Genomic DNA, 14,345 nt, shown 5'->3' with positions numbered 1-14,345 from the left:
TATGGTTCTATATATAGTTTTTGGCTTTTCCCGTTTGAAAGACTTAATGGATATATAGGTAAATTTACTTCAGTGTCTTTCAATTGTCTTTAGTACCTTTATTAAAAAAATTCCTGTTATTTAGGATCATATCCTAATAGTAACTGACAAATAGAACCCAAATTAATGAAAATTGTTCTTAAAAACACTTTGGTGGATTATCACTTATCATGTAAATGGACATCTGGCCTTCTAGATGAATCTCTCCATTTTCTTGTACCAAAAAAAGCTGTAGAAAGTTTAGCAATCACAGCAGAAAGGGAGGAATTGCAGCATTTTTTATTCATGAGACATAATACGTCTATGATTTCCAAAATATATGGCACTGAACCATTACCTGGCCAAATGCTTAACCCATCATATATCAATGTCGTTATGCCTTTGGAGTTGCGAGGATTTCTATGTGAATGGTATGCAATATTATATGAAAGGAAAAAAGAAGATGTGTTAGGATTTATGGATTTGCATATGAATCAGCATGCAAGACTACAAATTGGCACCGAAATATTTAGATCTATGATTTCTGGTCGCCATGAAAAAATGCGAATATATTTGCAAAATGGAAAGCAGCTAATGATGATTCAGTTGATACTTATCCGGGTGAAGTCCAATATTATTTCAAGCATGCCCTTAGATTTCCAGAAGGAACGAAAACTCACCTCCTAGTATATATCAAGTGGTATAAACCTGCACCTTCTTCTAGTATTCGGTTTAAACATAGTTTTATGGAGCTAGAAATATCAAATACCGAATTATGGAAAGCTGAATACTTTCAAGAAGGTTGTGATTCCCTGTTAGCGGTTCATAGAATATTATGTCGAGCTACAAAATTTAGAAATATTCCGGTAGGAAAACAAAATATTTGTCGATTATACCTTTGAATAGAAGATTTAACTTGTAGTATGCCACACCAAATAAAGAAAATGATGACACATTTGATTTCCATTTCAAGCTTAGTGATAATCGTGTATAATATAAGCAAGAAGATAGTATGTCTCGTGACTTTCATCAAATGAAAAATTATTAATCGCGTATTACATAGGCATAATTTTTGCTCAACGAATTTGTTTAACGCGCTCAACATTAATTCAACATTTGAAAATTAACATTAAATCAATCCGAGATGTAAAATTAATAAAATTAATTGATTTTTTTTCGCATTAGTAAGTCGTAATAAATAAATGTTAATTTTTACGTAAGAATAATACTGGGCCTAATTTACAAAATTTTTAATCACTTTTAATGGCTAATTTTATTTTTTTGTACGATGGAAAACAATGGAAGATCGACTTTTTAATCACTTTTAATGGACAAGAGACGGAGTTTTACGAATTCTATGTTTTGTGAATTTTATGATATAATATCATGAATCAACGAAATCATTTTGAAATGGTGTTACATTAAAAATTGTACTAATAATTAAAAAATGAAATGATGTAATATCATGATAATTGAATGGCATAATTAGAATTGTTACAAGAACTTTCTCGCATTTTTTTGATAATCAATACTAATTAATAATCAATACATATTTTTTTCTATAATCAATACATTTTTTTTTATCAAATATGTTTCCAAATATTCTAAACAATTTTTTAACAAAATTTCAAACAATGTCCTCATCTTCAACTGATTCAACCACCGTCAATAATACCAATACCATCAATGTCAATACTACCTCTATTTTCGACACTATAACTTATTCTTCCGGCCGGGTGGAGTGGTCGGATGACCAAATCGCTGCTTTGATTGAGCAGCAGAGGTCAAGAAACTTTGAGTACCATTATCAAATTGCAGGAAGAAGTAGAAAAAATTTCTGGAATTCCGTTGCGAATAAAGTAAATGAGAGGTGTGGGAGCAATTATTCGGGCAAACAGTGCCAAACAAAATTCAATGGATTAGTGACCGGTTATCACGTGAGTTAAATATTAATAAAAATTTGTTGTAATAGTAATATTTAACACTTAATACTTTAGGATCAATTATTAGTGATTGCAAACGATCTGAGAGGGGCAAGAAGCCGTGCTGGTGCCATTTTTTTTGAAGTCATGAATACACGGTTTTGGGAGAAACCAGGTAAGAACTTTTAAATCTAACAACATTACATAATTAACAAAATGATTATATTAAAGAGGTAAATTGTTTTATTTAATATGATTTAATATGTTTCTAGATGATCAGTTTGTACAGGCTTCAATTGGTGTTAATAGAACTCAACGCAGACGAAACAGAAGGAATGGTATGTAAAGTATAAAAGTTTAATCAAATTATAAATTTTTATTGATTTTCTTAATTATTTTATAGCACGTGGGAGCCAGAATACTCAAAATACGAATACTCTAAATACAGAAGATCGAAATGGTAAGTACAAAATTTATTAATTTTTTTTTCTTTTTTAGTCGTAAATACAAAATTTATTAATTTCTTTTCCTTTTTTAGTCGATAATGATGAATGAGTTTTTTATTTTCATTCACGGAATAATAATTCACATTCCGATATCCTTCAAAGCTATAATAAATACATAAAATAATAACATGTTTGTAATTATTATATTAAATAAAAAAGTCTTCAAATAATGCTAAACTTAATGATTTGATGCAAGAATCAAATAATACTTAATAATTGATACATGACTATCATCAAAATTTTCAGCGCCACTAAAAATTAAAGCCTTTTCTATAAGATCCTTAAATGATATCCAATGCTCTTAAAAATTGTTTTCGTTATGCTAATTAATTTATTGGTCCCTTATTATCTGGCAGACTGCCATACACCAATTTTTTTTCACATGTGGTTTATCCATAATGCACAAATAATAGTGCACAATTTCGTGTACAAAAAATTTTATTCCGTGCACAAAAAAATTTGATATGCATTGTATATATATTCGTATTAGATAAACGATATGATAATCTAATTTTTCTTTTTTTTTTAAGCGTAATAAGAATGGAAGATATCACAAAATATCTAAATAATTATACTCCTTAAGAGAAAAAAACTGACAAACCAACAAAAATAAGAAATTGAAATGATAAAAATACAGAGGTTATTCAAATTAATGATGTTGAAGATAATGAAATGAGATTATTTAAGGCGAAAAATAAAAATAAAAAAAAATAAATATTCACGTTTAGAAAAAGATAACCTTAAATGTATATTGTGAAAAAAGAAATGGAAAAGAAGTTATGTTTTGTAAAATATGCAAAAATGCAAATAGTTCTAGTGTGTGGACAACTACTGGTTTGGAGTGGTTAAAGGATGATTGTATTGAAAGGCATATAAAAGCAATTAATGCAAAAAATTCAGATCAGTTGACAATTAAAGAAGGCTTTATGCAACAAATGAACCATAATCAAGCATTAATTATTTGTTGTATGCGTAATGTATATTATTTAACACAACGTAATATAGCACTTAATAATTATAGATCTCTTTGTGATTTAATTACATATCAAATTAATTATCAATATCAAACTGGGGATGAAAATTTTATCCAAAATCTTCGTCCACCTCTTCTTCAAAATCATTCTGAAATTACAACTTCATCATTTTCAACCAATAATTATGCACTTTATAAAAATGCAGTTGCAGAAAGAGAATTACTTTTTTCTATATTTACTATTATTGAAGAAAGCGTTGTTGTTGAGGTTAAAGAATCACCATGTTAGAGTTTACTTATTGATGAAAGCAATACAAATGTTATATCTGAAAAAACTATTGCATTAGTTTCAAAACATTTAGTAAATGGTTGACCTATTTTCGTTTTCTTGGATTGACACAAATAACAGATGCATCGGCTGATGGAATTATGAATGTAATAAACCTTTTTATAACTCAAAAAGAACTGGATATAACGAAATTAAGACATTTTGGTAGTGACGGAGCTGCAACCATGACAGGTAATTATTAAATAATAATTAATTAATCAAAAATATATAATTTAATAATATATATATATATATATATTTTATCATTTTACTTAGGCATTCGTAATGGTGTTGCAACTCAACTAAAAAAACTTAATAATTTTATTACATCAACACATTGTATTGCACATCGCTTACACTTAGCTTCAGAAGAAGCTGCAAATGAAACACCATATTTCGCACATTATAAAACTATAATTAAAGGAATTTATTCTTATTTTTCTAATTCATATAAGCGAATGTATGAATTAAAAAAAATCAAAGAAGATATGAAAGTTTCTGATTTAACAATTCTTAATGTATGTGATACGCAATGGCTATCATGGTCTAATGTAATTAACAATTTTCACCAAATAATTGAACCCATTCAAAAAGCATTACAACGTTATGTTAATTCATCTAATACGGCTAAATTCTTATTTAACGCAATGTGGATACCGAATTTCTTATTATTACGAAATTTTTTGCTGATATTTTTTTTTATTTTAAAAAAAATTATATTGGTTTTTCAATTTGATTATATTTCTTTATGATCACAACTTGAAATGGCATATGAATCTATAACCGCAAATTTTATTGGATCTGCAGATGTTTTACCGAAGTATGGTACCCATTTGCGAAAGTTAATAGATGAGTTAGAATTACACCCTGAAGATTTGCCAGGCTAGTTTATTTTTAACTTATTTATTAAATTAATTACTAATAAATTTTTGCTCAATTATGTTTGTTAATTAGATTTTATTAAACATTATGCTGAAAAAGTTATTACAAATTTGTGAAAAAGATTTTCTAATGAAAATTTATATTATTCTTTACGAATTTTTGATCTTCATGAAGTGCCGCTTGATAAAAATGCATAAAAATACTTTACAAAACTATGTGAAGAAGAGCTTTCGGATCTTATACATTTTTATGGAAAGAAAAAAAGAATTAATAATGATGAGCATTCATTAATTGATGACGAAGAAGTTAAGAAAGAATGGGATTTGGCTAAAAATCTAATTGCGTCATATAGATTTGCCAAAGGATGTAAATTTACTGAATGTTGGTATAAATCATTTCCGAAACTAATTCCCTAATCTTATTATTCTTATTGATTTGTCATTAATTATACCTTTTTCTAACACTGTGGTGAAGCGTGTATTTTCTAGGCAAAATTTAATCAAAACAAACTGACATTCGAAACAGAGTGCATATTGATACTCTTAATATGCATTTACATGTTTCTTTAAATGGCCCTCAAAATTTTGAAAATTTCAATTATTTAGCAGCTTACAATCATTGGGCTTCTAAAGATCGGGCAATTTAATAATTATAGTGATTTATTTTTCATTTTTTTGGAACATTTTAGTGTAATTAATTATATTTTATAAATAAAATCTATAATATAATTAGGAATTTAGGATTTAAAAGTTAGGATGTTTTATATTATAAATTAATATAGTGCACATTTTTGTGCACAAAAATTTTTAAAAATTGAGTTTGTGACGTGCGCAAAAAAAAAATTCTTATGTGCACGTGTGCACATTTTCTTTTCAGATTTTATACACTGGTTGGAAGGTTGGAAACGTATTTTTTGTAAAATAATTTTTATCTTTTGTATAGGTCACTAAAATCACATGACATTTATGCATGTATATTAATAACCAATTAAAATCGCTTTGATTACATACATGTGATATCTAAAATTAATGCGCGATTTTTTTTGTTTATTTTCAAAAATACACTTTTCTCTTCTTACTTATCTTTTATTAACGCTTTACGGTTCGTCTCTTTTTTTCTCTTTTATCCAAGTATACTTTACTTATCTTTTACAATATTAACAATACTTTGGCACTTTAGTTTATATATTTAATATAGTAAGACATACTCATCTACCATATACAAAAGAAAAGAATAAAAAAATGTACCCCTACCCACATACAAAAAAGAGAAAAGTCTCTTTTAAATAAATAGTGGAACTGTTAAGCAAGGAATGAAAATAGGATATACGCGTATTTTTCATATTTTTCTTTACAATAGTGGTTTGAGTCTTTCTTTGTGGTATAAGTGTGAATATATTTTTCAACTGCCATGTATCTATTGCTTGTTAAATATATTTGCTTTCTTTGTTAGACTGTGGTATTACAATATGAAGTGTGAATATATTTTTCAACTGCCATGTATCTATTGCTTGTTAAATATATTTGCAATTTCTTTTGTAATATTTGCTTTAGTCTGGAGGAAAATGTTATGAAATAGGGCTGGATATTTTATGACATTTTCTGCCTTCCAATTACTTTGTCCGGGGGTAGCCTGACAATTTGTCGTTGTCTGTCAGTTGTAGCAACCAGCATTTTTTTACGATTTTAAGAAACAAAACTTTTTCAAAAATTTAATAAAGAAAGAACTAACTTAAAAATATTATTTTATTATTCTTTACAAAACGCTGGCGCTGGAGTTATTTTTTCTTTCACTTATCAAATCCCAACATGTCTAAAGACTAATCATGTAGTACGCTGTGGTCTGGAACCACCCAAGATTTTTGACTACCTAGAGATGAAGTTGTAGGGTACTTGTACCCGATAGGCTAGCCTCCTCTGACTTAGGGTCTCATTAATCGGGAGACGAGGTGGTTTCTAAGTACCTTCCACATCAAAGGCGGACATTTTTTGATACTGTGCGTCAAGATGGTAATCCTATATCTGCGAATTCAAGAAAAAAAACTCTAAATCAAAAGAATTTGGAAGCAACACATATCAAGGTAATCTAAGCATTCTTTTTAAAAAAAATTTAATCAAAAATTAATTTGGTTTATATATAGTAAACTCAAGAAAAAGAAGATCTAATCATATATCTTCAGAAGAATATGAGAGTAACGTACATCAAGGTAATTTAAATATTTATTTTTTTTATTTATTAAAGAAAAATAATTAACAAGATCTATTTTCTTTAAACAGCAAACTTCAAAAAAGAGGTGAAATAAATACAAAGGTATATTTTTTACTAATTTTTATTTATATTATACACTTCTTTTCTTTTTTTCTAACCTATTAACGTTTGTTTTTACTAATATATTTTACTACTAAACATACTAATAACATTTTCTATTACTAACCATTTTTTACTAACATTTTTTTAATACTATTCTTTTTCATTTACGAATACATTATTCATACTAATATCTTTATTACTAAAATACTATTTCTTTCTTTTAAATATTAAACAGATAAAAATAAGCGCTATTTGTAGATAACAGATATCTAATTATTTATATAGCTATATAGAATAATATATTTTTTTGTAATCTTTTTTATTATTAATTAAAAAACAATAAAACTTTTAGTTTAATTGAAAATAATAAAATTTGTGTAATAAAATTTTACTTTAGCTCGAATTAAAATTAAAAATTAATCTGAAATTATAATTTTGCCCAGATTAAATTATAATATTATATGAAAAAATTATCTATCGTATTGTCAGATAAATGTACGATATGTATCCTATATTTACCCGATATCTATATAACATGTGTCCGATATTATACTGACCAATATCTATATGATATTTATACGACATGTATAAGATATGTGCCCGATATTATACTACCCGATATATGTATAATATGTGCACGATATCTATAATATATATCACCAAACTTCTGCATAAACATTACAGATATCAGGTACCCGATATGTGTGTAATTGTTGCATATCGTATACATATCATATACATATCCTACATATATCTGGTACCCGATATGCAACTGATAGCCTTGATTTTGACCTGTGACATTATGTTCTACAAACAATTCAAATGAAAATCTTCCTATTACCAATAGTACATTCAACCATTTATTTTCTATTCGATCTATATTATGCCATTCCAATTCAATAACAAAATTAAATAAAACTATATATGCAGAGTTGTTTGAATTATCAAGAAAGATTATTAATTCAGCTATTAAAGCTGATATGTACTGAGACCTATCTAATATGTTTAAAACATTTCTATATGATATACAAAATAAATTTGATGAAAAGCAACGAAACAAATGAAGAAGATTACGCGATATTAACAATCCCAATATCATAAGCATAAAAGAACGTCCACCAAAAAGGCTGCAATCAAATGTTGAACAATCCTTCTCTAAAGGTAAGCATGCATTAAGAAATAGCATGCAAATTGACGAAAATGCAGAAGGTAGTAAAGGATGTAAGTGCGGAAAATGCAAACAATATGGATATTATGCTAAAACTTGCCAAATCTTAATATAATTATCTTGGGCTAGAATTTCATCAAGGTTCGTGATTCATTGAAATTTTGAGTTTAAGTTGTTAAAATTTGATAATGTTTGCTAATTTCATTATTTTTCATTAAGATTGTTGGAGTTATTAGATTATTATAATGTTAGTATTAGGAATATTAAAACTTAGTAGGAGCATTAGGAGCATTAGGATATTAGGAGTATTAGAAATGTTAGGAATTAGGATTATTGATTGTTAGGAAGGAGCATTAATGAAAATTGTTAGAATTGTTAGCTGTTAAGTTATTAGGATCATTAGAATGATGTTAGGATCGTTGGTCATAAAGAATGTTAGTTAGAATTGGTAAGTTGTTAAGTTGGTTTTTGGGTCATTACAAGTTTTAGAATTTGTAAAGAATAAACTTGTATGTTACATGTAGCACAATTGATTTTATTAATGTGTTGTTAGTAGAACTTTATTAAAAATAAATTTATTGGTTTAAACGTGAACTTTTGTTATTGTATGACTTTTATTATAATCACGTGACCTGTGTTCATATACAGATACACTTGCTTTTTTTCGCATTAAATGATCAGCATAAAAATTTGCTTTTTTGGAAATGATATTCAAACATATAGTGTACAAATAGAAATCGTCTTTAATTAAATATACTTTGAAAAAACATTTTGCAACATTTTTTCTTTAAATTAATTAAAAAATATTGCGAAACATTTTTTTAATTAAATATACTTTAAAAAAACATTTTACAACATTTTTTCTTTAAATTAATTAAAAAACGTTGAGTAAACATTCTTTTAATTAAAAGTACTTTGAAAAAATAGTTTACAATATTTTTTTGTTAAATTAGTTAAAAAAATATTGCATAAACATTTTTTTATTAAATTGGTTCAGTAAACTAGTACTAAAACCGATCAGATGAATTGTGAAATTGCGGATCACTAACTACAATTTAACTCCAAAATCTGCAATATTGCAGATTTAATTAATCAATTGTAGTACCATCCTTAATATGGATGTTATAATAATCACAATGATAAACAGTTTAAGAAAGAAAAGTCTTTTGGAAAAAAAAAGCAATTTACTTCAAATAATAAAGACTTCAATAACAATGATAAACTTATGATTTTAGCTGAAATTTGGCATTGCTAAGATCACTGATCAACTGACAGAATGATTGAACCAAATAAGAAGTTTTAGGAGGTACAGAGTGCTTGCTATCATTTATATATATTAACCTTTTTTTTTACCCTGAATTTTTTGTTTTAAAATCCTTTTTTTTTCTTGTTATTTCATAATGAGTCTCGCTGAAATTTCCTTATAGATGTAAACTGAAAGGAGTGAATCCTCTCTAAGAACAAGTATGCGTTTAATGCAGAAAGTATTTTTATAGTCTAAATTCTGTTTGATAGTATACATGTAAGTCCTTTTCAGAATGACGAGTGGTTTAGGTTTTATTAAATTAGTTTATTTAGTTTATTTTCATTTGTATGATATATTATAAATGCATTTATTCTAATAAAGATCTAAATATGCTGCAGCAAAAAAAAAAAAATAGATATTTATAGTTATCCCTTAAACTTTAAAAGATAAAACTAATTTTAAAAATTTTTTGAATTTTTAAATTATTTTAAGATCTAATGATCATAGAAAGATGAAATTATATTTGTTATTAAGGTGTATTTAATGGTAATAAAATTATAATTCTAAAATTGATAAATAAAAAATTATATTAATTTATAAATTTTTAGATTTTATAAGTTATCCTATTATATAATATTTATAGAAGAACAATTTTATTTCTATCAGATTCTTCTCATTAAGATGCATCAAATGGTGGTAATTTTATATTTCTAGAGTTAATGGATAAAAAGATATTTCAATTTAAAAAATTTAGCTACTATTTGTTATAATTTGTCAATTATTTACTTTTAAAAAATCATTAATTAAATTGAACTTTTTTTTTGATTTTTACTTATTAAAAAATACTATAGAATTTATTACAAAAATATTGGTTTATATAATAAAATATTTTAAGGTATTTAAAAGTGTCTTTAATTAAAAAATAAAATTGCAGGCAAATTTGGCTGCAAACAGTTTAAGAGTTAATATTTATTTATATTTGGATTAGTTATATTTATAGTTTAGTTATTATTAGTTTAGTTACTCAAAAATAAGAAATAGAAGGAAAAAAAGAAGAAAGAAAGATAAATAAAAATATTTTCTTATTTTTCTTATTTGTAATTTTTAGTAAAATATGAATTGTTATAAATATAAGTGAAATTTGATAGGAATTCTACAGTTAATTAGTTTTGACTTAAAAATTAAAAATTATTAATTATTAAAAGTTATTTTGAATATATTCATAGTATTAGAATTTTATCTTTAAGTTTAAGGTAAAGTTTATATATAAAATTTGTTAAAAATTCTACTATAAAAGGAAATTTTATGTTATATTATTATGATTTTTTTCCTTTTTAACTAATTAACCAATAGAATTTAAGCAAATCCTAAGATAAGATTCTATATAAAAGTTAAAATTTTCTACAGTAACATCTATTAGTAATAAGCAGATCCTGTTAAATTCCCTTATAATCCTTATAAGATTCTTCCATCTATTAGCAAAATTATAGTATTAGTTTTCTTAATTACATTTAAATAAACTAGTTAGATCTTTAGAAATATTACAATCAACTTGTATATAATCTACTAATAAATATTTGTCTGAAGAATTATTGCATAAAAAGTTAGTTTAGTGTAAAATAATATATCTTAATCTTGTAAGTTATCTTTTAATTAACCACTTAAATCTATATAAATATATCAGATTTAACAAATTATATTTTTATATAAACAAATAATTACTAATTTAACCAGTTATCTAATAAATTTAAATCTTTAAATCCAACTGATTTACATCTTAATACCTTCCAGTTCTTTCAAAAGAATGCTAAAGGAAAAAATTCAAAAATGCTAAAGAAAAAAAAACTAAACTAACAGAAAAATCATAATTACTTTCAAAAAAGAAAAAGCTCCTAAATTAAATTTATTATATAATTTAATATTTATTTATTTTATGTTAAGCAATATAATTTAATATTCATATATAAATCAAAAAAAAATTATAATTTAATATATTTTTTTTTTTTGAAATAATACTGCCGGTAAGCTATACTGCTATAGAATATTTATTTATTTATTTTATATAATATAATAATTGTACTTTAACGTGACTTGTGTAATTCGTCACATGTTATTTGTCACATGTTATTTGTAAATATTAACTGCCCCTATGACACCCGAAATCTGCCCAAAAAATTCCGGCACTATGCAGTAACACGTGAATAAACAGTGACGACTAATGCGTGACAAATAGGATTTTAACTAACCGAAAAAAACAAGTCCCTCAGATACTTATAGAAAATGTAAACACAGAGGGACGTGACACGTGTGATGAATAAATTTACTATTGCGGAATTTTTTCATGTAAAAATTTGCTGCGTAAAAAAAATGTTCGAAAAAGATTTCATCTCCGCCGCAGTGATTGAATTTAAAAACATTTAAAAGGTAATTTATTTTTAGTTCATAAAGGTTTTCTTAATTATATAAAGAATCACAATTTTAGTTTTTTCACAGCTACTCGGTTAAGAAAATGACGGACCTGCCAAATATGCCTTCTTTCGAAAGCCTTGCACTAAGACCTGAACAGCGTTGCAATAAAGTTTTTAATGCTATAATAAAAACATTGCTGCATAACAGAAACCAATGGATGACTGCAATGCAGTTAGTCGGTATGCTAGTCGCCACGTTTGACGATAAAATTAGAAGTTTTTTTACGATAAATATGACTAAATTTAATTTCTGCTTTTTTTGTAGACGATTGTCGGAAATTAGATCTAGCTCAACTTCGGTGTGTTTTTCCTCCTCGAATTCTTGGCACGCTGTGATCGTAGTCTTTTTTCACTCGTGTCGAGCTTGACTAATTCTGCTGACTACTTAGGGGAAATACGCCGAGAGCTACCATTCAAGGTGCAATTTCCACAGGACTCTCTACGGCCAGAACACTAAAAGTAGAACCTCCTATTGAAAAATATAAAGCTACTTATGGTGTTTGTTATCGAATTTCCTTAAGTCTTTTTCCAAAAGATTCAGAAGTTATTGCCTCGATGGATATGAATCCTCCTCCCGATAATGTGAACCAAAATCCTCCGGTAAGAAAACCTCGTCCTAAAGCGCGAAAACTCACGTATACTAAAAAGAGAACACAAACACAAGTAAAAAATAAAAAACCCCCACCAAAGAGGCCTGCAATCAGGAAAATCACACAAACGAAAAGAACTAAATCTCGACAGCAGCTCTATGAATACACGTCGGAAAGCGATTCTGAGGAAAGTGATTCTGTTGATAGCGAATCTGATGATAGTGCAACTGATGAGAGCGATACAGATTCGTCAGATGAACAACCTTCACGTAAGAGAATTGCTAAATATCATTCTACAAGTGAATTTACAAGTGAGAGCGAGTCGGATTCGTCTGAAAGCGATATATCAATGGATACATCACAGCAAGTCACAAATGAACCAATACCGAACGAGTATGATTTTCATTTTTTATTTGAATAGTGAGATAATATTTTTACCATATTTATAAACTTTTTTGTTTGTATAGCGTCGAAGGTTTTAATTCCTCACTGTGTACAACGAGTGAGCCATCAAATTTTGATATTAATTTATTCATTGGCCCTACATCATTTGCTGTAGCTCAGGAAGTAGGATACTCTTATGCTCGATTTCGACATCAGGGCAATATGAGATGCCCAAAGTCAAATTGTGAAGATTCTTTTTCAATAAAAGATCTTAAAAATTCGGATGGATCTTTCTTGTGTAGATTATTTTGCTTAGCAGATGGGCATGGAGGTTCTGGATGTTCCGCATTTCTAACTAATAAAATACCAAGTCGTTTAGAAAATATGTTATGTCAATATGATTATTCACAGCTAGATGATCAAAAGGTTCAGGAGAAGTTTAAACAGGACATAACTTTGCTTATTAAAAGGTTAGATGATGAATATCTTGATGCTAAACGTGAAGAATATCGTAAATGGCAGAATGATGTAATTCATAATAGGGGTAGGAGTAATCAAGTAGAACCTGTCGATGATGGAGCTACCCTAGTTATTAATCTCTTTTTTGGTGAATGGTTCATCAATGTAAATGTTGGGGATTCCCGTACACTTGTTGGTTGTAAGACGGATAATAAGTGGATGGTAGAATTTTCTAGTGAAGATCATAAGCCATATCTAGAACGCCTCGCTTTACAAATATATTCTAATGGTGGTGTATTTGTGGATAATCAGGATAAACCTATCAAATTTGACCCATTTCCTCAAGAACGTAATGTTCGTGCAAATTTGAAGAATGCACGCATTAGACTACAAGCCGCCGATAATGATCTCGGTGTTCCATACAAAAATAATAATGGCATTCATTTTTCACTTAATGTCGCTGCAACTTGTGGTGATTTACTTTTTAAACTGAATCCTTCAAAACCAGTAATATCTTGTAAGCCGGACATATTTTTTGAAAAATTAGGACCATTTACAGAATATAATGGTAATAGATTCATGTTAATGAGTAGCGACGGATTATTTGACCATTTGTACTCGAATAAGGCAGAATTGCAAAATCAAACAATCGCTACTTGTATTGGACAACAACTGGATGCTAGATGCCAGCTAAAGAAAATTGTAGCTCATCTTTGTAATCGAGAGGGTGATCGGGTCTTATTTGAAAATACTTTACAGGAATATGATGATTGCACATGTATATTAGTATTGATGTAAAATATTTTTTAGTTTGTGTACTTGTAAATTTGATTTTTTTCAACTAAATTTCAAAAATAACCTTTGCTTTGCATATTTCTGTTAATTAGCAATTTAATTGTTATTTTAATTATATCAAAAAAAAAAAAAATGTGTGTATATATTTTCATTATTAATTTTGAAAATTCTAAATTTACAAGTATATGTAATACTTTTGGTTTTTATATATAATAAATTGTCACTGCATCATTTCAATCTTTTTTTCCTTTTCCTTTTCTTTTTTCTTTTTTCTTTTTTTTTGAGGAAATCTTATT

At 27.0% G+C, this 14,345-nt stretch overlaps 1 protein-coding gene across 1 annotated transcript; it reads left to right on the top strand.

The window, feature by feature from the left end:
* The first annotated feature begins 11,730 nt into the window (after positions 1-11,730).
* OCT59_000606 (uncharacterized protein) lies at positions 11,731-14,285 on the top strand. The gene is made up of 5 exons (XM_066138944.1): positions 11,731-11,777; positions 11,847-12,001; positions 12,087-12,120; positions 12,211-12,804; positions 12,879-14,285. Exons 2-5 carry the CDS (start codon positions 11,863-11,865, stop codon positions 14,050-14,052), a joined length of 1,941 nt encoding a protein of 646 aa, XP_065988391.1. The 5' UTR covers positions 11,731-11,777; positions 11,847-11,862; the 3' UTR covers positions 14,053-14,285.
* The last annotated feature ends 60 nt before the right edge of the window (positions 14,286-14,345 follow it).

This window comes from Rhizophagus irregularis, chromosome 1 (assembly GCF_026210795.1).
Source record: "Rhizophagus irregularis chromosome 1, complete sequence".
Taxonomy (NCBI): Eukaryota; Fungi; Glomeromycota; class Glomeromycetes; order Glomerales; family Glomeraceae; genus Rhizophagus; species Rhizophagus irregularis.
Note: the sequence above shows the minus strand (reverse complement) of the source record. Positions and strands in the feature narration are given on the sequence as shown.

Bases quoted from the DNA above. Each gene is read 5' to 3' on its own strand.
- OCT59_000606 (XM_066138944.1), top strand. From the start codon at position 11,863: ATGACGGACCTGCCAAATATGCCTTCTTTCGAAAGCCTTGCACTAAGA. The intron at 12,002-12,086 runs GTATGCTAGTCG...CTTTTTTTGTAG, and splicing joins GACTGCAATGCAGTTAGTCG to ACGATTGTCGGAAATTAGAT. The intron at 12,805-12,878 runs GTATGATTTTCA...TTGTTTGTATAG, and splicing joins AATGAACCAATACCGAACGA to CGTCGAAGGTTTTAATTCCT.